At 39.9% G+C, this 23,131-nt stretch overlaps 1 protein-coding gene across 1 annotated transcript in view; it reads right to left on the bottom strand.

The window, feature by feature from the left end:
• The window catches only part of PCLO (piccolo presynaptic cytomatrix protein), a gene marked incomplete at its 5' end in the record, with an annotated part of 212,886 nt that overhangs the window by 31,319 nt on the left and 158,436 nt on the right, over positions 1–23,131 (bottom strand). The window contains 9 exons of the mRNA XM_081006381.1: positions 120–302; positions 1,445–1,639; positions 2,016–2,196; positions 3,170–3,241; positions 6,389–6,482; positions 8,891–8,917; positions 16,575–16,705; positions 19,224–19,274; positions 21,730–21,941. Of these exons, the coding sequence (XP_080862507.1) occupies positions 120–302; positions 1,445–1,639; positions 2,016–2,196; positions 3,170–3,241; positions 6,389–6,482; positions 8,891–8,917; positions 16,575–16,705; positions 19,224–19,274; positions 21,730–21,941 (1,146 nt within the window). The remainder of the gene's footprint in view (positions 1–119; positions 303–1,444; positions 1,640–2,015; positions 2,197–3,169; positions 3,242–6,388; positions 6,483–8,890; positions 8,918–16,574; positions 16,706–19,223; positions 19,275–21,729; positions 21,942–23,131) is intronic.

Raw genomic sequence — 23,131 nt, 5'->3', positions numbered from 1 at the left:
CAACCTGAATACCGCAGAGAGGGCTGGAGAGATAAGTTCAATGTGTAAGGATGAATTAGCAGGCATGGCAAGAAGGCATTTGGTTAAGGCTGACTTCTTGGCCATGTCTTTGGGCTCACCTCCTTCAGGCTTGGCCGGTCCATCAGACATCACTTTCCTGAGGGCTAGTTGGCTTTGGTCTTTGTTGTCACTGGCTGGTGAAGGCAGATTGTCAGACTGAGTTCTTTGAATGGGGAGGACTCCTGCTATGCTGTGTCTGTGCTGCTTCCTTGCATGATTAGACTGACCGCTTTTATGTGCTGCTGTGGCAGTGTAGGTGGAATGGAAACCCAGAGTATGTATCCTCAGATGGAACCAGCTTAAATGTTAGTCATGCAAACACAAGTGGGGGGTTTTCTCTTCTGGATTTAAATAGGCAAAGTGTCTTCAGAGACCAAAGAGACACCACATGCACAGCATTAAAGGGTAATTAAACTGGCTGTTTCTTTTTCATTAACAACAATGAAGAAGATGGAGGGAAATTTATTTTCTGCTTTCTGCAATATGCAATGCTGATTATATGGCACACCAAATAATCATGGAGACAAACACAATGATGCTACAGTTGGATTATATTAATTTGCAGGTGACTAAAGCCTCAACCTGTAATTCTGTGACGGGAGGGGGGTATGTAAATGTTGTAATTGTACAACCTCACTGCAGACTAAGAACAACAAAAAATCAAACCCACCCCTAAATAATGTCACTCTAGCAGAGCTAATGATATGGCTGTTAACGTTACCAATATTTCCTCAGTAATTATCTATATGTTAATTTTTGTGCTCCACAAAAATGCTATTGACCTAAGAAAACATCTGTTGCTTCAAATAATCCTGTCCAAAGATTAAAACTGTCAACATTTATCAGCACTGAGCGACCTTTTTCCAGGAAAGTCTTATGACATTCTTAAGGTCTTTGTGCTGCAAAGGGTGACATTGCCCAATACGTCTCTTTCTCATTTGCTTCCTAATGTTAGCAATCTGTGTTCCTTGCTAAACTGCAGGATCTTACTTAGGAGGCTGGAAACCAAGTCTATGAAGTTTGAATTATGGTTGAGGCATTTAGTGGCACCAAAGCAACAGCACACAGCAGAATTTTACCACAAGATGTGGACAGACAGTGGACAAATGGAGACCCCAGTAGAGAAACAGCCAGTTCTACTGCATTCTATGCAAATAAAAGAGGACTTCTAAATAGGAGGAATATATTATATTTATATGGATCTACACACAGACACACACGGAGAGAACACTGAACAGGTGGAACACACATTGTGCTAAGAGCAGAAAGAAAAGCCCAGCAGGGAAAGAGTTTGGGGGGTGGGAAGCGAAGGAGGGGGGCGGGGAGGAAGGCAACAGTTGAACATTAAGCTGCCATGCTGAGGAATTTTATTTGCGTCTTTTACTTGGTTGAAGGCGGAGCTGTTGGACAGCTGCTTCAGCAGCGGCGATGGCTGCCCCAGCATCTTCAAGGTGCGTTTGAGTGACGCTGGTTTTGCTTTGGCTCCGCGAAGGCCCATGAGAGCGCAGGTGTCCTTCAGAGGAAGATTTGGAGCTTCCTGGACTGCTGTGGGACTTCTCAATGGTGGGCACCTGCATATCTGCAGGGGAAATATAATGGTTATCAAAGACATGCGGGAGACAAAGACCAACTTCAACCTCTATTTATTCTAAGCAATAAGAAGTGATGTACAATGTACAAAACATTATACAAGTATTAGAAGAATTGCAAGTTCTGTTTTTCCTGTATTATAACACATGTTGTGCATATCACACAACGCAGTTACATACAGTTACATATGCAAAAATTGATTTATAGATTTTGGGGTGACTCCCCCCCCGAAAAGATTCGGAAATGAAAGATAATTTCTTTGTTTTTAGGCAAAAGTTCATCTAACTAAGCTACTTGGGAACATGAAGTTGTAAAAAAGTTACAACCCACACAGTTATAGCACACACAGATAAAATATTTCCTACCCTTTGATGGGTCAGGGAAAATCCCGTGACTTCTGCTTTTGATGACAGACGGTTTGGGGGACTGCTGGCTGTTCTGTCCAGAGTGGGATTTTCCATGGTCAATGCTTTCACTCTGCTCCTTCAGAGTGTACCACCGGGGAGTATTGTCCAACTGAGAGGCACTAGAAAGCTCAATTAACACCTATGTGAGGATACAGAGAGCAAATTATTTTGTTATTGAACACCTTACAATGTCTGATTCTGATCTGGATAACGTGCTCAAGAGTTTCTCCAGTCGAAACAGTGGAGAATGCTAAACAGACTCTCAGAATTATATACGGCATGCTATATAATAACAGAGACATTTAAAAGCAAAAGCAAAAAAGGCTGAGGGCTAAAATAATTTCAACCATTCCTTTCTTCCTAATGTTTCCGTATCTGTTGTCGTCTTCATCAATATTATTGTACATGGCGTTTTACAGAATACCGTAAGTAAAAAGACATGTTCCTATTCTGAGGCAACTACAAAACATGCATCCACACCACAAACTTCAGCCTTGGAGATTGAAAGTCCTCTAGTCCTCAATAAACTCCCAATGCCCAAGGTTCTCCTGTGAATGCTAAAACAGCAAAAGTGCTTTATGAGTGATTTATATTTGTGGGGTGGATGCACCCCAAGAGCTTTTCTGTTTCTGTTTCCCATCCTGCCAGCACTCAGCTTAGTAATTTCACTCCCACGTTCATGGTGCAGCAGCCTCTGGAAGAGGAATGGTAGTTGCAACCATAGTTTGTCTATTAAACCAGGGTTAGCGCAAACCTTGATTTGCAAAACCACATGAAACCATAGTTTGTTTACCAGCCAGTCACAGACCATAGTTTGTTAATTCAGACACCACACCACCATACCCTAGGTAAGCTTCCTTAACTATGGTTTATCATGATGTCTGAACTGAGTCGAGTCAGCATCAATTCCCACAATGGCAGCATCTGGAGAAATGTCATAGCCATTGCTGCTGGTTATATCTGTGATTTCCCACCTTTCTCCACAGAAACATGCATCCAAGGAACATCAGAATTACTCATCTGGATGAAAAATGCATCATATGAGTCTACTCTTAGTTGACTACTATGTCAGGCAAGGGAAGGCAGTGAAGCAAGAAATAAGGGATACTCACCTCACCCAGGAAGTCGTTGGAGGAGAATCTATCATAGTCCCAGACAGTAACTTCCAGGGTCTTCTTCTTTAGCTGCAGTTAACATCAAAAGATAATTAATTTCAATCCCCTTCATGAATCTGGCACCGAATCCATAAAGCATGCTTTGCTTGTTGCCATCTGCCGGCACCCCCCGTTCTTTTTCAATATGACAGCCAGGCAATTATTGTCCTCCCATCAACCTTGAACTCAGAAAATTCATTTCGGGTAAAGCTGAAAGTTGATATCAAGACAGATGAGCTCAGCCGAGGTTCTATGCAAGCTTGGAGGAGTTATTTTGCCCAGCTTGGCTGTGCTCCCAATACAAAGCCCACAGTGTGACTTTTAAAAAGTTGATAGCATCTATATGTCTTCCCTCAGTGCTCAGCACCAGTGAGTAGATTTTACTGTGTTCTGGGCAAAGTCAAAATGCATTGGTATTCACAGTGAGACACGGCTGAATAATTTCAAAGAGTGCTTTTCAGATCTTCTCCCTCCTCCTTTATCTAGGTTTAAGGACAAGCATATCAATAGCTATTAAGCCTCAGAGTTTCCTCAGAAGGCTGTGCACATTCAAAGCGAACCTGCATAATATAGTATATGCCAAAAAGGTAGCAATTGGGATTCAGTCTTCGCACAAACACGGCTTCAACAAATGTCTCAGATGTTCCCATCCATATACACAACTATTCAATAGACTAAAGATGAGACGTCTTGGACGCCCCTAGTACCTCAAAGCCATACCAGTTCAAACAAAATGATGGGTCCATGTAGCCAGCTGTTTGCCAAGAGGTAACTTAACATGTTGCACATAATATTTGGTGAACCAGCCATCACTAATGTCCTGTGAAATGGTGAGGGACCTGCCTAGAAATCTGCACAAACGGGGAAGTCTTGTAACATGGGCTGGAGCTAACAGAAGTCAGAGTCCAGCAATCTCTGGAGGGCCACAGGTTTCCCACCTCTGACCTATACCAAAAGTCTCTTTGAACAGTCCAAGGCACAAGAAGGGTCTGTAGCTGCCCAAACTCCAGACTGTCCCTTTCCTCATTCTGCCTGCAGGAGCAAGCCAGGTCCTAGTTTTATGCAACAGTAGGTGGGCACAGAGGGTGGGGAAAGAAACCAGGAGTTCAGGGGTGGTGACCCTCAAGTCTGGGAGCCAAATGTGACTCCTCGGGCTTCTCTATCGGGCCCTTGGAAGCCTCTCCAGGCCACCCTCGTCATCGGCCTGGCTCTGTACTCCATGTGTTTCTGCCTGCTCAGATGTGTCCTTCAGCTCTGATAAGATCTCACCTTGGTCTGGATGGAGATGTAGAAAGCGTACTGTTGAAGAGAATCAGGGCTGGTTGCAATGAACACAGGATGGGGCAGAAATCGCTGCTTCCTTACATCCCTTATTCAGACCACAGATAGCAGCTCACATGACTTGATTATCCGCCGCATCAAAATATAGAGAAGGCTAAATGTGAACCCTTCTCCTTTAGTTTCCTACGTAGAAGGTTTGTTTGTTTGCTTTTGCTGTTGTGGGTATGGAGAAGCATCCAGTCCTGTGAGCTGACACCTGCAGTCTGAAGTGGCAGGTACAGTCCAGCTGTAAGTTTATCACCTCAACAGAAATTAGATTGGCTTCAAATCCCAACTTTTGACAGCTTCCTCCAACTAAAACCACACCATACACCCTTTAATCAAGAACTGTGGGTAAATTTCAGGGCTCTAAAGTAATTTAGAAAGTTTAAATTGTTTTTCTTTCTACTCATTAAGCCTCCATATTTAAATAAATTTGTATATTACCAAACTTTCAGCACAGATGGCTTCATGAAATATGGAAAGTATCATGAGATCATTTACAAACTGGAACATGACCACTCATTAGAAGGCCATCTCAGTATTTTCTTTTTCATTACCTCTTGCAGGTAACATACCAAAACTAGAGCAGATGGTTCCAAAATAAAAAGTATGCTTGCTTTGTTTCACTAATTAGAATTTGCCCCCACTGATTAATCAGTAGAACCTTTGTTGACTAATCTAACCATTAAATTAATTAAAAACTTGGAGCCATAATACATTGACATTTTCCTCCACACAATAAGCTATTACTGAACCAATTATTAGGCACATTCACATTGTACTGGGTAGGAGAGAAATCCAAGAAATCAGCCTTTCACTTCTGTCTCTGAACCATAACCACTGTCGGGTGCAAACCACTTTTACATGGTCTAGGGAGGGAGCTAAAACACCGACATGGAAACAAAGTTCATTTTAAAATCAGAAATTGTGGGCCAATTGGCTTAACGTCTATTACAGGAAAACTGGTGGGGGAAAATGTTAGAGATAAAATTACCAAGCACGTAAGAACAAGTCTTGCTGAAGAAGCACCAGCATGGCTTCTGGAAGGCTAAGTCCTGTCTATTACATAACCTATAGCAGTTTTTTGCGAGTGTCAGCAAGTGTACAGATAGGAGATGATTCAGTTGACATTATGCACTTAGACTTTCAAAAAGCTTTTGACAGAGTATCTCACCAAAGACTCCTGAGTAAGCCCAGCAGTCATGGAATAGGAGGAGACATCCTATTGTGGATCAGTAACTAGCTCAGAAATAGGAAGCAGAGATTACAGTTAGTGGAGTCTTCTGCCAATGGAGAGATGTAGAAAGTAGAATTTCCCAAGGTACCTGTGTTTTTTAACTTGATCATAAATGATTTAGCATTATGGGTGAGCAGTGAGGTAACCAAGTTTGTTGAGAGCATCTAATTGTTCAGAGAGCTTAAAAGAAAATGAGATTTTGAAGAGCTCCAAATAAACCTCTTCAAAGGGAGCGAATGGGCAGTAAAATGAGAAATGCAACTCAATGTAAGTAAGTGTAAAGTGATGCACCTTGGGGAAAAGAATCTAAATTTCATTTACACACTCATAGGGCCTGAACTGCCAGTGGCTGGCAGAGCTTTTCCCTTCATAGAGAGGCATGTTAGTGGCTAGCTATGCAAACAGATCTGAGATGAGGGAGGGGATAGCAGCAAAAGCTGGGATGCTTCTTTTAAGCAACGGAAATCAGGAAAGTTCATACGGTCAGGGGAGTCTGGCAGGCGAAGTTGAAATAGTTTAGTACAGACAAACTCTTAGAAGTGTAGGGCATCATTAGAGAACAGTCAGGAGCAGAATTAGACCACACCTGCAATGAGATATCTCTTACAGTCACATACCTGCTCCATGGATATATTTTTATAAATGACTGTCTGGTTCCATTCAGGATTCAAGCTTTTCTGCACATATTTAGTCCTCCTCTTGTTCTCAACACTGAAGTGGAACAAAGGAACAAAACATGTCATTACTTATACTTGTCTCCACCTGCTCCAAGGCAGAAACAATTTCAGTGCAACTGATAAAAATAAATAAACCAATCATTCAGGCTGGCACAGAATAATGTCAGTTGATCTGCTGTAAATGATAATCTTCTGCTGAACAATCTCCCAATTCAGTCTTTAAAATAAAACTTTTGAATTTGCAGCCTGTCTACTAAGAAACCTCCCAACCTCTGTTGCCTGTGACTGACAACAACACAAATATCTTGGTTGCATTTACAAATTGCTCCTGTTTGTTTACAACAGCCTTTCTCATTGTAAGAGTAAATAGTGATGTATTGGTTTTCTTGAACAACTTCCTTGCGGCTATCAAGCTGAGATGGATTTAATTCTCTGTATTATTTTCTCATCTTTAATCATAGGAGAGTCATCCCTAAAAAACATGAAAGGGAAGCTCTGATGCAAGCTCCATCCTGTTAATGATAGAAACACTAATTTAATATTGATCCTTTAAAGCAGGCTTCGAAGCTCCTTTTTCTATAGGGCATTTCAGAGGTTTTGATGAATTATTTGATTTACAATGTATTTTATTGTGTTGTGTTTTCTGAAGGCTGAGACTACAAAACCGATGGCATCCTTTCCCATCACAATATGATGGTTCTAGACCACATGCTGCATTTTACTATCACATAATCTAATCAGATATCATTTTGAGGAAAGCTGAATGGTTACAGATCCACCACCTCACTGTCCCAGAATCACCATAGTCAGATTTTAAGAGAGATGCTACATATCTTTTGCAGAACTTCATTGTTTTCACACGACTGCCCTTTAAGATTTGTTGTTGTTGTTTAGTTGTTTAGTCGTGTCCGACTCTTCGTGACCCCATGGACCAGAGCACACCAGGCACTCCTGTCTTCCACTGCCTCCCGCAGTTTGGTCAAACTCATGCTGGTAGCTTCGAGAACATTGTCCAACCATCTCATCCTCTGTCGTTCCCTTCTCCTTGTGCCCTCCATCTTTCCCAACATCAGGGTCTTTTCCAGGGAGTCTTCTCTTCTCATGAGGTGGCCAAAGTATTGGAGTCTCAGCTTCAGGATCTGTCCTTCCCGTGAGCACTCAGGGCTGAATTCCTTCAGAATGGAGAGGTTTGATCTTCTTGCAATCCATGGGACTCTCAAGAGTCTCCTCCAGCACCAGAATTCAAAAGCATCAATTCTTCGGCGATCAGCCTTCTTTATGGTCCAGCTTTCACTTTAAGGTTAGCACTGGAACTATTTCATAGTCCTAAAGCTGACTTGTCTTCCTTCATTTGTCAAAAACGGTGAATTCTGATAAAACAGCTCTGCTCCAGAAATAGCATTCTCTTTAAGAGCATGTCATTATTGCACAGAGAGCAGAAAAAAAGAAGCATTTGCAGTGGTATGCTGCTGGCACCACACCAGATTTATACGGTTGGCAATTACAGCCAAATGGTGCCCCCAATGCAACCAGTGTCTGTTCAAATGTAGCGTATGACATTACAACCACTATCAGCCTTAAAGAAGCATAATTTAATTAGCAGTGAGATGAATATATTAAAAGCAGGAACAAGGAAATATCAAGCAAATCCCAGAGAGAATTAAAAGCTATGTTTAAGGCACTGTACAATTTTAAAGTGAGAACTCCCCGCTAGGCAGACTTTTTACATCTGGTGACAAGTATATAATGGATTGCAGTGACTGATAATTAAAGAGAACTGTCTGCATTGAACAATATTCATATCAGAAAAAGTGGGTTTAAGATGTGCTGCTCTCATTCCACCAAAAGCAAATGTCCATGAAAGCTAACAGAAAACCTCCCACAAGAATAGTAACATTTTTCACAGGTAGTTTTGCCCACCTCTAGACTGTCATTGGATTTTCCCTAAAGTAACATTTTGAGAAAATCTGAGTTTTATTCTCAGGTGAAACATCTGGAGCATGTCAAAAGAAGCCCCAAAAGTTTTGATAACTCTTTTTTTTTTTTTTTGCAGGAAAAAGACCACACCAGGTGAATTCATAATTAACTATTTTTTCAGCATTCTCTCCTATAGAAATTTCAATAAAATACATAGAAGACAAGTCCTCAGATCACTACTTCCTCATGTATCAAAAGAAGGGTCACCATCTCCAGTCCTTAAAATAACAATTAAACTACTAGTTCCACTCCCCACCCACTGAACCTTGAAACTACTGGAACAATTGCTTGTTGCTTGTTTCTGTAACAATTGTGTGTTATAGAAATTTAACCTGCACTAGAACACCAAATGTCAGCTACTTCACAGGCCCCTGAAATTCTAGGAAACGATAGTTGCGTGCCCAGGATATGACGTATTTCATGCTTAGAATAATCAGAGAATCAGTGAATAATAATGTACTTTACCTTGCATTCTGGACTACCATGACTTGGCTGCAAGGCCCCAGGGCAACAATGTGTTGAAGAATGATGGGAACAAACAGGAAGCAGAAGAAGAGAAAACCAGGGGAGAGAAGATATTTAGAGCATTTTATGCAAACAAGAAATAATGGGTATATATATTATGAGAAATAGAAACATTAACCACTCCAGGCAGTTTAACATGGAAAGGTAATCAGAGATAGTTACTATCAGACTAGATTCAGACATAAGGCTAAAGCATCATTGTAACATTAAATGGACAAGCAGGTACAATCTTTGGGCTCCCTCTGTCCCTTTTCTCTTTCCTCTCTTTACACAAGAGTGGAGGAAGCTTAAAGCTTTAATTCCTGGTACAAATGGTAGATTCCAGTCATGTCTAAATATGGAGAACTGTATTTTTTTTTAAAAGCAATTTATTAGGTTTTACAACAAAAATAAACATAGTAAGCAATATAACATTGATCTTAACATATTTTCACATTTTCTTTGGACTTCCTCACATCTCCCGCTCCCACTTTCATCGTTATAACATTTTGTCAGCAATTTATCATCTTATTTAAGTTCTTATATCCCTTCTATATTTCATAATCTTATAATTCTCAGAGGGAGCTAAATTTCACAGTTTTACTTATTTTCTTAAAAACTTCTAAATTTAGTGGTGCTCAGTTATTTTGATCTAGCATCTTATTTAGCATTCACTCAAATTACAATACTTTTGTAAATAGTTCTTAAATTTCTTCCAATCCTCCTCAATCCTCTCTTCTCCCAGGTCACGGATTCTGCCGGTCATTTCAGCCAGTTCCATGTAGTCTATCAGTTGTGTCTGCCATTCTTCCAGTGTGGGTAGATCTTGAGTTTTCCAATGTTTTGCGAGAAGTATCCTTGCTGCTGTTGTTGCATACATAAAAAATGTCTGGTCCTTCTTTGCCACCCCTTGGCCGACAATACCCAAAAGGAAAGCCTCTGGTTTCTTAGTGAAGGTATATTTGAATACCTTTTTCAGTTCATTATAAATCATTTCCCAGAACGCCTTCACTTTAGGGCAAGTCCACCAGAGGTGGAAGAACGTTCCCTCACACTCTTTGCATTTCCAACACTTATTATCAGACAGGTGGTAAATTTTGGCAAGTTTGACTGGGGTCATATACCATCTATAAATCATTTTCATTACATTTTCTTTCAGAGCGTTACATGCAGTAAATTTCAATCCATTACTCCACAACCTCTCCCAGTCCTCAAACATGATATTATGCCCAATGTCCTGTGCCCACCTTATCATAGCCGATTTAACCGTTTCGTCTTGTGTATTCCATTTCAACAGCAAGTTATACATCCTTGAAAGTACCTTAATCTTTGGTTCTAACAATTCTGTTTCTAATTTCGATTTCTCCACCTGAAACCCTAGTTTCTTATCATTTTTAAAAACTTCTTTAATCTGAGCGTAATGTAACCAATCTCGCACTTTGTCTTTCATTTTCTCCAAACTCTGCAATTTCCAATTGTCTCCATCCTTTTCTAGTATTTCCCAATATTTTGGCCATTTAGCCTCCATATTGGGTCTTTTTCGGGCCTTGGCTTCCAAAGGTGAAAGCCACCTTGGTGTTTTATTTTCCAGCAAGTCTTTATATTTTATCCAGACATTAAACAATGATTTTCTGACAATATGGTTCTTAAAGGCCTTGTTTGCTTTAACCTTGTCATACCATAAATATGCATGCCATCCAAAAGCATTGTTAAACCCTTCCAAATCTAACACATCAGTGTCCTCAAGAAGTAGCCAGTCTTTTAGCCAGCAAAACGCTGCGGCTTCATAATACAACTTTAAGTCTGGCAGGGCAAAGCCCCCTCTTTGTTTTGCATCGGTTAATATCTTAAACTTAATTCTGGGCTTTTTGCCCTGCCAGACAAACTTAGAAATGTCTCTCTGCCACTTCTGAAAGCACTCCGTTTTATCCAAAACCTGAAGTGTTTGAAATAAAAACAACATCCTTGGCAATACATTCATCTTGATAGCAGCAATTCGGCCTAACAAAGAAAGTTTCAATTTTGACCAGCTATCTAAGTCTCTCTTAATTTCTGTCCAGCATTTTTCATAATTGTCCTTAAATAGACTTAGATTTTTTGCTGTTATGTTTACCCCTAGGTATTTTACTTTTTTAACCACATTAAGTTCCGTCTCATTCTGAAACCGTTCTGACTCTGTATCAGTCAAATTTTTCCCCAAAACCTTAGTTTTCTGTTTATTTAGTTTAAATCCAGCCACCCGACCAAAGTCATTAATCAGTTGTAATACTCTTTTCGTACTGGGCTCTGGCTTCTGCAAGGTCAAAACCAGGTCATCTGCAAAAGCTTTTAATTTATATTGTTTCTGACCGACCTGAATTCCTTCCACCAACCGATCCCCTCTAATCATGTTCAATAGCACTTCCAGAACCGAAATAAATAACAAAGGGGAAATAGGGCAACCTTGTCGTGTCCCTTTTTCAATTTTAAGCTCTTCTGTAACCACATTATTAACTATCAGTTTAGCTTTCTGTTCTGAATATATCGCCTCAATCCCATTCTCAAAACCCCGTCCCACTCCCATCTCTCTTAAATTTCCCATCATAAATTTCCAGGAGATATTGTCAAAGGCCTTCTCCGCGTCTATAAAAATTAAAACTGCTTTTGTATTTATGTCTGTTTGCAAAAGTTCCAAAATGTCAATAATGTTCCTTGTATTAGCAAACAGATGTCTTCCTGGGAGAAAGCCGGCCTGGTCCTTATGAATTACTTCATTTAAAACTTTTTTAAATCTATTTGCCAAAATGTCTGCAAATATTTTGTAATCCACATTTAAAAGAGAGATGGGACGGTAGTTCTTAAGTTGTGTCTTTTCAGCTTCCGACTTTGGTATTAATGTGATGAACGCTTCCTTCCACGACTCCGGTGCCCTCTTCCCCTCCATAATTTCATTGCTGACCTCCATCAAAGGTTGTATCAAATAGTCTTTTAATGTCTTATAGTACTTGGAGGTCAGCCCATCTGGTCCTGGAGATTTGCCAAGTTGCATGTTCTGGATGGCTTGTTCGATCTCCTGTTGTGTTATTTTAGAATTCAGGATTGTCCTATTTTCTTGTGACAATTTAGATAGTCCGTTTTTTGCCAAAAATTGTTTAATCTCAATATCATCTTGCGGCCCTTGGGTGTATAATTTTTTGAAATATCTCTGGAAACACTTTCTAATGTCCACTGGATTCTGGATGTTTTTTCCATCAACCTCTAAGTTCGTAACAGTATTTAATCTTTGTCTTCTCTTCAACTGCCAAGCTAGCAGTTTTCCACATTTATTCGCCGACTCAAACGTTTTTTGTTTCATTAATTTAACCTTCCATTCAATTTCCTGATTTATCAATTTAGAATATTGCGTTTGATAAAGTTTAATTTCTCTCAGAGTTGGCTGTGACTTCGGATTCACTCTTAATTTCTTCTCTAATTCTTTTATTTTATCCAAGATCTTATCTTTTTTCTCATTTTGTGTTCTTTTCTTTACTGCATTCTGTTGTATCAAGAATCCCCTCATTACAGCTTTGCTTGCGTCCCAGATTATTCTTTTTTCCACCATATTATTCATGTTTATCTCAAAATAGTCCTTCAAAACTTTTTGGGCCTTCTTGGTAATTTCCTGATCTCTAAACAAGTTGTCATTCATCTTCCATCTAAAGGATCCAGTTGGTAATAGTGTCATATCCATCTTTACTGCATTATGGTCGGAGCAGGTCTTTGGGCAGATTTCCACTTTTCTGACCTTAGGTGCCAGGCCTCTAGAAATCCATATTTGGTCGATTCTTGTCCAGGTCAGTTGGGCTTCAGAAAAGAATGTTCCCTCTCTTCCTAGTGGGTTCTTTATCCTCCAAATGTCAATCAAATCCATGTTGTCAGTCATTTCAAAAAAGGTTTTAGGTAGTCTGCCGTCTTTTGTAACATTTTGACTTTGTGACTTGTCCATGTTAGTTGATACGACCCCATTCATATCTCCCATCATTATGATGTTGTTGTAGTCCAGATAGTCCAGCATTGTCTCCTGCAACTTCTTGTAAAATTCCGATTTCCCTTCATTAGGTGCATAAATTCCTAATATCAGCAGTTTCTCTCCTTGATATTGTATCTCAATAGCCAAAATTCTTCCATGTTCATCTTTAAATAGGAATTTAGGTGACAGGCTCTCTTTTGCGTATATCACCACGCCTCTCTTCTTAACTTTGTCCGACGATACAAATTCCTGGCCCAATCTTTTATTTATTAACACTTTTCTGTGGAGCCTCGTCACATGTGTTTCTTGTAAACAAATAATGTCCAATTGTTCTTTTTTTAATATATGAAATATTTTCTTCCTTTTTTCCGGAATGTTACAACCATTAATATTCCAGCTCAAGAGTTGCAGAGACATCCTGAATTATCTGGTTATTTTTCAAGGGGTGGTATCTTGTTCTCAGGATCTTCAGGTTCCACAGATGCTGATGTTGGTACTGGCGTTGCCTCAGGCCCAGAAGGTAGTTCAATTCCTTTTTGAAGGTCCTCTCCGTATGTAGACAGGAATTTGTCTCTCTCTTCCAGTGTTCTTACTTTAACCTTTCTCCCTCTAAAGGTAAAAGATATTCCTTGGGGAAATTCCCACCTGAATGGAATTGCGTTGCTCCTTAGTAGTTTAACAAGTTCAGAATAGGCGGCTCTAAGATCCAGCAGTAGTCTTGGGATATCTTTATAGATTTCAATTCTTCTATCCAAAACCTCCAGTGATTTTACGAAATGTAGTCCCAAGATCTTATCCCTTTCCTCCTTTGATCTCAATGTTATCAGACAGTCTCTGGGCCTCTCCTTCTTTATGAATCTTCCAAGTCTGAAAGCTGACACAATTTTAAAGTCCTTTTCTTCCAAATTCCAGAACTTGGAGAATTCTTTGGTCAAAAACTCAGTTAGATGTCCTTCTTCTGCCTCTTGTAGTGATCTAATCCTTAAGTTGTTCTCACGATTTCGCAGTTCTATCATGGAGAGATAAATCTGATGTTCCCCAACTTGTTTAGTGAGTGGTCTTACCTCTTGCTCTAAATTTTCTAATTTTTGTCTGGTGTCCTCAGCCAATTTCCGATTTTCTGCTGAGGCCTCCGTTAACTGTCCAATTGCTTGTGCATTCTGTACCACTTGTGTAGTTAATTTATTTAGACATTCTGTGTTTTTGTCAATCTTTGCTGATTGCACATCTACTTTCTTGTCCAAAGCTTCCAATTTTTCAAAAATTTTGTCTAGAACAGAAACAGATGCTCCTGAGGCCATATCTTCCAATTGTAACTGCTCTGCTTCGCCCTCTCCCTCCACTTCTGAGGGCAAAGTAGGTACAGATGATCTACGTGTCTGTGAGGCTGAGGTTAGAGTTGTTAAAGTTGTTTGTTTAGCTCTCCCTCTTTTTCTTGTGCCACTCATTCCAACGTTATCTGTCAGTCAAGGTCACACTGAGTTATTCCCATGGGAATGGAAAGGTCCAGAGCAAGCAAACAACAAGGGAATCGAAAGTAAAATGTGCATGTAAAGTCACTGTTTTAATCCAATCCTCTAGAGGGAGCTTAAAATGTCTTTCAGAGTCTAATTTAATGTCCAAGAACCTTCAAATACAAATGTTTAGCAGAGTTTATAAATGGTCACTTTGTTACAGACAGTGCTTATTTATCTCCAAAAAGAATGTTTCAAATTTAAAAGGTCTCAATACCCTCAGATTGTTTCAAGTTCCAATATACAGTATCCAAATCTGCAGTACTGACAGCTCCCTTAGTGCTCAGGCAGCTCCTGACTCTGGGTTTCACCTTCTAATTTGTAATCCAATGAAAGGAGGAAAGTCAAGTGCAAGTAAAAATCCCAAATCTTTAGCTTAAAGTCTTTACTTTAAGATGCAAGTTCAATAGATGCTTAGATCTGTAAAAGTTAAGATCTCTTTCTTTCAGCCTCCACTCCTCCAGCCGATTGCTTTTTTCAAGTTCAATGGCTGCGGAAGACGGACTTCCTGCTTCCACGTCTCTCCGCTTTCAGCCAAGTTCAAGCCAATTTAAATTTTCCTTTTAAAGTCTCTAAATTCAAGTGACTCAGTCTTTTACTCACAAGTTAGTTGCTTTTCGTCCGAATCCGTAATTTAGCAGGAAAAGGGATCAGCGCTCACCGACAGTAGCAGCGCGGCTTCACTCCTCAGGCTGTGAAACAGCTCTCAGCGCCGCAACCCCCCTCCGCGCTCCGGAGCCCCTTACGGGGTTCCTTCTGCGCTTGGAGGGTCGCTCAAGGCGCCCACCGAGCCTCAGGACCCCAGGCTCTTGCCGCCTGGGGTTTTCCAGGATGGGTCTCCGCTTCGTAAATATGGAGAACTGTAGGTTGTTCAAACCATGAAGAGTTTACAATATTAAACCATGGTTTGATCCTAGTTTGGATTAACTAACTATGGCTTGGACAAGCCACAATGCACCATATTCAGACATAATGGGAAGCTGTGGTTTCCTGAAAACCACAAAGAGAAGATCTAAACTTCCTTCCCTCAGAAGGAAGGGAGGGTACTGCTTAAGCCCAAGGTTTATTCTTGCTCATCCTCATATGCTAAATCACAGTTTAACTTTATGTTTGAACGGGGCTGGTGAGTTCATTCAAATCATCTGGTAAAACATTTGAGCATTTCTTCAGCTAGGGTATAATCACTAGTGACAACTAAATATGGAAGATATATCTAACATAAAATTTCTGAAATATTTGTTATGTCTTTTCCTTCACAGTCCTGACTATATTTAAATGTTTTCCAGTTTTCCAGCCATGTTCCCATGGGCTTCTCTAGGAGAAAATTAACATGCTTACATGTAAAAGGCCCAGGTTCAGTCCCTTGCAACTCCAGGTAGTGTTGTTTTTTTTTTTTTAAACATATTTTACCACCTGTAAGTGAGTTTCAGAGTGAGTTCTTTCCTTTTTGTTGATATGGATTTAAAGGGAGGTTTAGACCACATTCTGGTCCACTGAATGGGGTTAATGTCATAGCCTATGTTGTCCTCCCATTGTTTTTTGGTTACATCTAGGGAGTTTGTGGGATTTTGGAGTAGTATTTTGTATATTGCAGATACCATTCCTTTGCCGTGTCCCTTTGTTGTTAGGAGGAGGTTGTCAAGTTGCTGCTGATTTTACTACTGGGTTGTTTAAGAGGGCATGTAATTGGTAGTGTGTTAGTCAACTCCAGGTAGTGTTCATTTAATTATTTGACAAGATTTATATATGCCTTAATCAACAAAATTCTCTAAGGGTTGGGAGAGACTCCTGCCCGAAATCTTGGAGCGCTGCTGTTGTGTACACAACACTGAGTCAGACAGACCAATGGTCAGACTGAGCATAAGGCAGCTTCCTGGAAATATGAAATACTTTATTGTCACTTGTACAACATGTACACAGTGAGATTACACTGTATACAAAAGATGAGCAAACTGTGGGTGAACAAGCTTTCCTAAAATACAATTTGCCCACCAGCCTTGTTGTAGTTTGCAGAGGGTGACAGTGAGGCCCACATGAAATGAGTGTTCAGATTAGTTGATAAGAAATGGATCTCTTGAAGGTCAGCAATGGGAAACCTGTTGTGTTAACAGCAGTTAGTAGTTGAAATCACCCCTCCACTTACCCTCTTCCTGGTAGAAGATAAACTTTGACAAACGGGTCCGAATAGCCGTTGTTGTCACGGGGAACAAGGTTTCTTGCTTGAAGAATGTGAATTATCAAATTGCCAAGGTGCTTGTCATAGTTGATTTGAAGCTAAGCATAACATTGGTTGCCATTAATCATTTCCCAAATAATGTCATTTCAAAGTAATATCTATTACTACAGGTTACTTTTTAACATTCTCCAACACTAAAATTCAGTAATGCATCTTCATAGCTTTCCTAAATGAATCTCATAAGAAGTTTGTTTCAAGCAGATGATTTAATCTTCCTCTACAGAGAAAGAGAATAGAAGCATATTTCCCTGAAAAGTTTTTTTTTAAATGATGTTTATTGAGAATTTTAAAATTACAAAAAAAACAAAGAGAAAAAGAAGGAAAAAACAAGAAACAAATAGCAATTAAACAATACAAATCGATAAAAGTCAAAAGCAAAAAGCAAAAACAAAACACATAACACATCAAAATCAGAAATCAAAGATAAGCCACAAAGATTTAAAAACAGATCCAATATTCCCAAATCCTTAACTGTCATTACCTTATTTCATCGACCTCCTCACATCTCCCTTTTTTTGTATTCTAGTTGTTGATTGTCACAGCAAATCCTTTCCATTTTCCATAATATTCTGTCATTAAATTACCTTAATCTATTTTAACCTTATCTTACCATAAAGAACCCTAAAACTTAAGACTTATTTATACCAATTTCTCATAACCATAGCATATTCTTACATAGTTCTTTTTAACATTTCTTCCCTGAAAAGTTTTTAAAGCAGACATTAATGTGTTTGTATGTGCAGCATTTTTTTTTTTAAAGATCCTTCTAAAATCTTAGAATTTTCTGGTAAATGTAAGCATTTATCCATTTAAGGGCACTATGTCATATTGATCTATATTGTTTGTTCGTTTTTCTGTACTGAGAGTTTACCAAGCAGCTCTTTGCATTTCTAGAACTCCTAATCTTCTCTTCCTATATTTATTCTGCTTTCAAGAAGCTGAGAGTGGGACAGAGATTTATTGGCGCTTAAGATACAGTAGTCATTTGCAAGTTGAAGGTTTTGTTTTTTTTAAGCACTCCTGAATCAGTTACCATATTTTTTGCTCTATAAGACTCACTTTTTCCCTCCTAAAAAGTAAGGGGAAATGTGTATGCGTCTTATGGAGCGAATGCAGGCTGTGCAGCTATCCCAGAAGCCAGAACAGCATCCCTCTTGTTGTTCTGGCTTCTGAGATTCAGAATATTTTTTTCTTGTTTTCCTCCATAAAAAACTAGGTGCGTCTTATGGTCTGGTGTGTCTTATAGAGCGAAAAATACGGTAATTATATTTATATACCTCTTTGCACAGCTAAACGCAGGTCCATAGTGATTTACAGGACAATAAAATACAGAAATGCAATGTGCACGCCCTGTGGGTTTTCTGACTTTGCTTCCTTTGACCAGCAAATTCCCCTGCCGTATCACAAACTGCTTTGGGACACCCACTCTGTGCTCAAGGTGGTTTGCAGTCTGGCATGGGGGGGGGGGCTGGTCTACAGCAGGAAGTAGTTGTGCAGTTATTTGGATCCCAGCCCCTAAAAACAATTGACCTGCTCCCATTGCAAATGCTTATAGCAAAATAACTATTGATTTGAACAAAAGAAGAAGAATGCAACTATATCACTGGAAACAGGAAGAACAGGAGTTGTTTTGAGAGTGTCTCTTCTGTGAAGGAAGGCTCCTTCTGATTGTGGAAGGGGCTGAGATCCAGCGGGCACACTTCAATTTCCCCTGTAGTTCTTCCCACCACCTCCCACACTGTCCTGAAGCAACTTTGCTGGAAGCACTGGGAGCTGTAGGACTAAGGAAGAGTCCCACAAGCGGAGTTCTGCTCACAGAACTCTGGATCAAAACCAGCAGGTGTCTATTCTTTTTCCATAACCCAACTATGGGTTGTACACAAGAGTGTTGCAGGTGATGGAAAGGAATCAGGAAGGAAGGAATTTTAGGGTGATTTGTCCTTTCCCCACAGCAGAGCTGCACAGAGCTGCAAGAGGGGATATCCCTGGACATCGATTCCCTCCCTTTTTTGTGGGTAGAAGTCTTGCTGTCAGCTGAGCAATGTCACTGTATACAACCAGTGCTTTTTTCTTAAAAAATGTTTAGGGGTGCTCTCATTTTGACTCAAGAAAATCACCATTTTATAGTTCAAATTGGGAAAAATAAATACTGTAAATGGACAAAAGTACAAAGATTCACAAAATGTTTAGGGGTATGTATACCCCTGCGTACACCCAGAAAAAAGCACTGTATACAACCCTATACTTTTAGTTTTGTATCGTGGCACAGGAATAATGGAATTCCTGTCTGGAACATCCATACAGGAATTTGCATAAATGTGCACTGTGCAGTTCCTCAAATTAAAATTGAATTCATAGCTCTTCCCTTCCTCGGGAAGTAGCAACTGGATTAATATTAGTCATCAGCATTTGCATTCCACACAACTGATTTTTTAAAATCTATTTTTAGCATTGATTTACAATTTGTGCAATGTTGGCAGTCTAAGAATCAAACAATGATAATTCTGTTCTATTATCCATTTATAGCATCCATAAATGCTAATATTAGATTGTTACCTGAATTTCTCCAGTAATTGGATGGGAACCAGACTTTGTACCTTCCGTGGGCTGCCATATTCAAAGAAAGAAACACAGTTGTAAATCATTTCATTTTTAAATAGTATTTCTTGCTATGAATATTTCTAGCATTACGATCATTATTCCTACCATTCTTATACCTACATGATTAAGACTACTGACTTTGGTGGTACAAACATTATAACTGAAATGAAATTGACCACACAAGTTTTGAATGTGACACTTTACATGAGAATTTGACTTCTGTGGGCAAATGACACCACTGAAATGACACATGTCAAGATCAAAACAAACCCTAAATGTTAATACTGCTTAATCTCATGTATAAAATAACCAGGCAGGAAGTTACTTTGCATACACTGAAGAGCGTGGGGAGGCTAAACAGGATTTTTAAACTTTCCTCCTCATGTAATATCACAAAACACTTTTGAACAGTCCTTCATATTCAATGCAGAGAAATGAGTGTATGATTCTTTAAACCAAACTGAAGAAATGAGTTGTTTCCAGTCAACACTTAGCAGCATCATTGACTACAAAGTTTAAAGAGTTTGCATAGCAGGGCATAAAAGGCAGGTGGATTTATGTCCAGGCCTTTCATGTTATCATACCTTTGCCCATTCCAAACAGATTCTCAGTTGGTAATCCCATTTGCTCAAACTGTCCAAAAAGAGTTTCTGTCATAAAGGCACCCGTGGTCTTCTTTCGTGTAACAAATCCCAATAACTTCTGGCTCAGACATCTCATTAGCAGATCATTTGATTTCATCAACATAACGTGCAATCATTGTCATTTGTTCAACAAGACTAACACCAAGGTGTGCAATTCAGAATAACCGAGTAGTATTTGGCTAAGTTTGCCTGAGCTAAAAGTTTCTTCTTTATAGCACCTACTAGAAGCTGTATCAGCTAATTTTGGATATCCTTTCCTAGGTAGTGAACCATTTTTTTTCTTGATCTTTAGCTCTACACCAATGTTCACTCATGATAGGATCAAAAAGGGCTAGATATTCTACAAACTTCAAAAAGAAGAAGTCATTGTCAGCACTGTACAGGTTTTTTAGTTATACCATGGAAATCCAAATTTTGCATGCCAAGAACTCTGACCTAAGCAACCAAGCGTTCCAATATTTGTCACTAATATTGTTACCCTTGCCTAATTTCTGCTGGTAAATATCATCAAATGTTTTTCCTTTAGATATAAGCACAACTCAAGTTCTTCTGTAGGTGGAAAAGCGCAACTAATTACTCTCAAAGGACATTTAAAATTAGACAACATGATTATCCATCAAATGATAAAAGAACAAGCAGGCTAGCACGGGGTGTGGTCAGTATATTGCACCAAAAGGTCAACTCCTTTCTGTGCTGTGTAATTTGCTTTCTTTTGTTCAGTTCTTTAGACATTGAAGCTTTGTCAAAGTAATCTTCCAGGACTCGCCAGAGGTGGCTGTCATGATGGCAAGCATCTCTGCTAAGAACTGCTTTTTTGTTGTTGTAGAACTAAAGTAAAGGTAACTTAACCTGGATGGTTAAGTTCAGTCAAAGGTGACTATGGGGTTGTGGCACTCATCTCGCTTCAGGCCAAGGGGGGCAGGGTTTGTCCATAGACAGCTTTCCGGGGCCAGCATGACTAAACCACTTCTGGCGCAAGGAGGACCTTGACGAGTGCCAAAGTGCACGGAAATGTCGTTTACCTTCCCACCGCAGTAGTAACTACCGTATTTTTTGCACCGTAACACTCACTTTTTTCCTCCTAGAAAGTAAGGGGAAATGTCTCTGTGTGTTATGGAGGGAATGCCTACGGGTGGCATGCCTACGGATTTTCCTCCTCTAAAAACTACGTGCGTGTTATGGTCAGGTGCGTGTTATAGAGCGAAAAATACGGTATTTATCTACTTGCACTGGTGTGCTTTTGAACTGCTAGGTTGTAGAACTATGGTAAGAGAACAGAATTTTAAAGCAAGAGGAAATCTAAACGAAACCAGACCCAAGAGTTTTCTGCAGCAGACACAGGAATGCATTAAATGCTGCACATGCAGTCCTTTGAATCCCATTGAAGGCCCTCTTCATCTACATGAAGTACAATCAATAGGAAACACAACCCTCAGAAAGTTTTTGAGTACTTCAATGTGAACTCTGAATAAATTTGGTGGGTCAAAGTGACAGCCCTGTTGTGATACTCAAAATCGAAATCACAAGGAAACCCCAAACAGGCCCTGTTAGTGATGACTCATTATCAGTGAGAAGAGATTACAAAGCATTACACGGGTCTTAACTGAACATGTCAAAATGCCTCCCTTGCCATTCCAGACTGCCAGTGCCCCCGAGCTGCTCAGAACGCAGCCAGAGTGAAGCAGCCCCAGTACCCCTGTTGCTAACACGGGAACAGTGGAATCTCTTCTTTAAGCTTCTTTATGGTCTTGATATGAAAATGCATATATCCACCTCTGCATTCATACACAAAAAAGCCAAAACAAACGAATTCATACCTTGCTACTGTGCCGTTTCTTGCTGACCGAAGGAGAACCAGGCTGACCAGGGCTAGGAACAGAACTCGAGTTGGCTGACGTAGTCCCAGAATGAGCATGGGAGCTCTTTTCCATTGCGGAGGAGGCCATCAAGGGAGCCTGTTGCAGGGAAACCTTTTGCAGCTCTGCAGCCAGTTGCTTTGGGTCCACCCCGGGCGACTTTGTTTTATCCACTGCAAGCAAATGTTTTTGTATTCATTTCTGCAACTCTCCCAGCTTGGAATGGAAGAATGGCAATTCATGCTAGTAACTCCCCCCGTTCTTAGAGCACAAAGGGGAAGAAAACAGCTAACCAAGTAACAAAACCTTGGACAATAAACCAAATTGTGAAACTTTATAATCTCAGCCAGCTTTTCAACTAAGTCAGCATGTGTATGTGTTGTGGAGGGAACTTACTCACTCTCCTGAACCTTTAGCTTTTCAAAACATAAGTCTCTAGTTCTTTGACTCATAATGTATATAAAAACGGGAAAATGGTATTGGACTTCAGTGTTTGGTAAGAAGTAGACCTTCTCCTGTCTGCGAGCCAATGAGTGCAAAGGCACCGGGGCAACGGACAATGGCATTTTTAAAATCACAATTAAGTTTTATTTTGTAAGACTGGGTCAAAAGAACTGCAATAAAGAATAGCCAATAAAAATGTATTTAGAAAATAGGGGAAAAAAGATTTCTTAAAGAACTGCAGGGAGAATTCGGCTTGTGCACCAGGCTTCCCTTCCTTCTTCATTATGCCCTCTCCTGCGCCTTTTGAAAAGCCAGTCCTAAGCGTTGGATATGTCTCATGGGGCTGCAGCTGTGGGCAGTGAAATCAGCACATCTCCTTTGTGAATGTGGAAGCTCCCTTATGCTGAGTCAGATAACTGGTCCATCTAGCTCAGACCTGTCAACACTCTTGTAATTGGCTGTGGCTTCCCAGACCTATCCAGAGACACCAGTGAAGAATGCAGGAACTCTGTACATTAACAGCATCATTTGGATTAGTATTCTTATTACTGGCTTATTAATCAACAAATGCATTTAAAGCAAGAATAAAACCATACGAAATAGACTTGTGGAAAAGAGAGAATGTGCTCCACCACTGTATTGTGGACGTTCCATGCTCATTGGGGCTCTTTAGAGTCAAAGCATTACACAACTGTAATAGACTGAATAATCTCAAGCAGTTTACTGATAGCAAAGGGTTTGCCAGTTCATACTGAAATGCACAATTTTGGAGGGCCCTTGAAACATGCTTTTAAATACTACATGGAATGCAACGATGAATATGGAAAAGGGTCTGATCTGACGAGAAGGGTTAAAAACATTATTAAGTTGGAGCTACCACGAGCAAGAGACATTGTCAAGCTGGAGTTACCACGAGGAG

The sequence above is a fragment of the Podarcis pityusensis genome, assembly GCF_964106645.2.
Source record: "Podarcis pityusensis genome assembly, chromosome: 5".
Classification (NCBI taxonomy): Eukaryota; Metazoa; Chordata; class Lepidosauria; order Squamata; family Lacertidae; genus Podarcis; species Podarcis pityusensis.
This window is presented reverse-complemented; position numbering and strand designations above follow the sequence as displayed.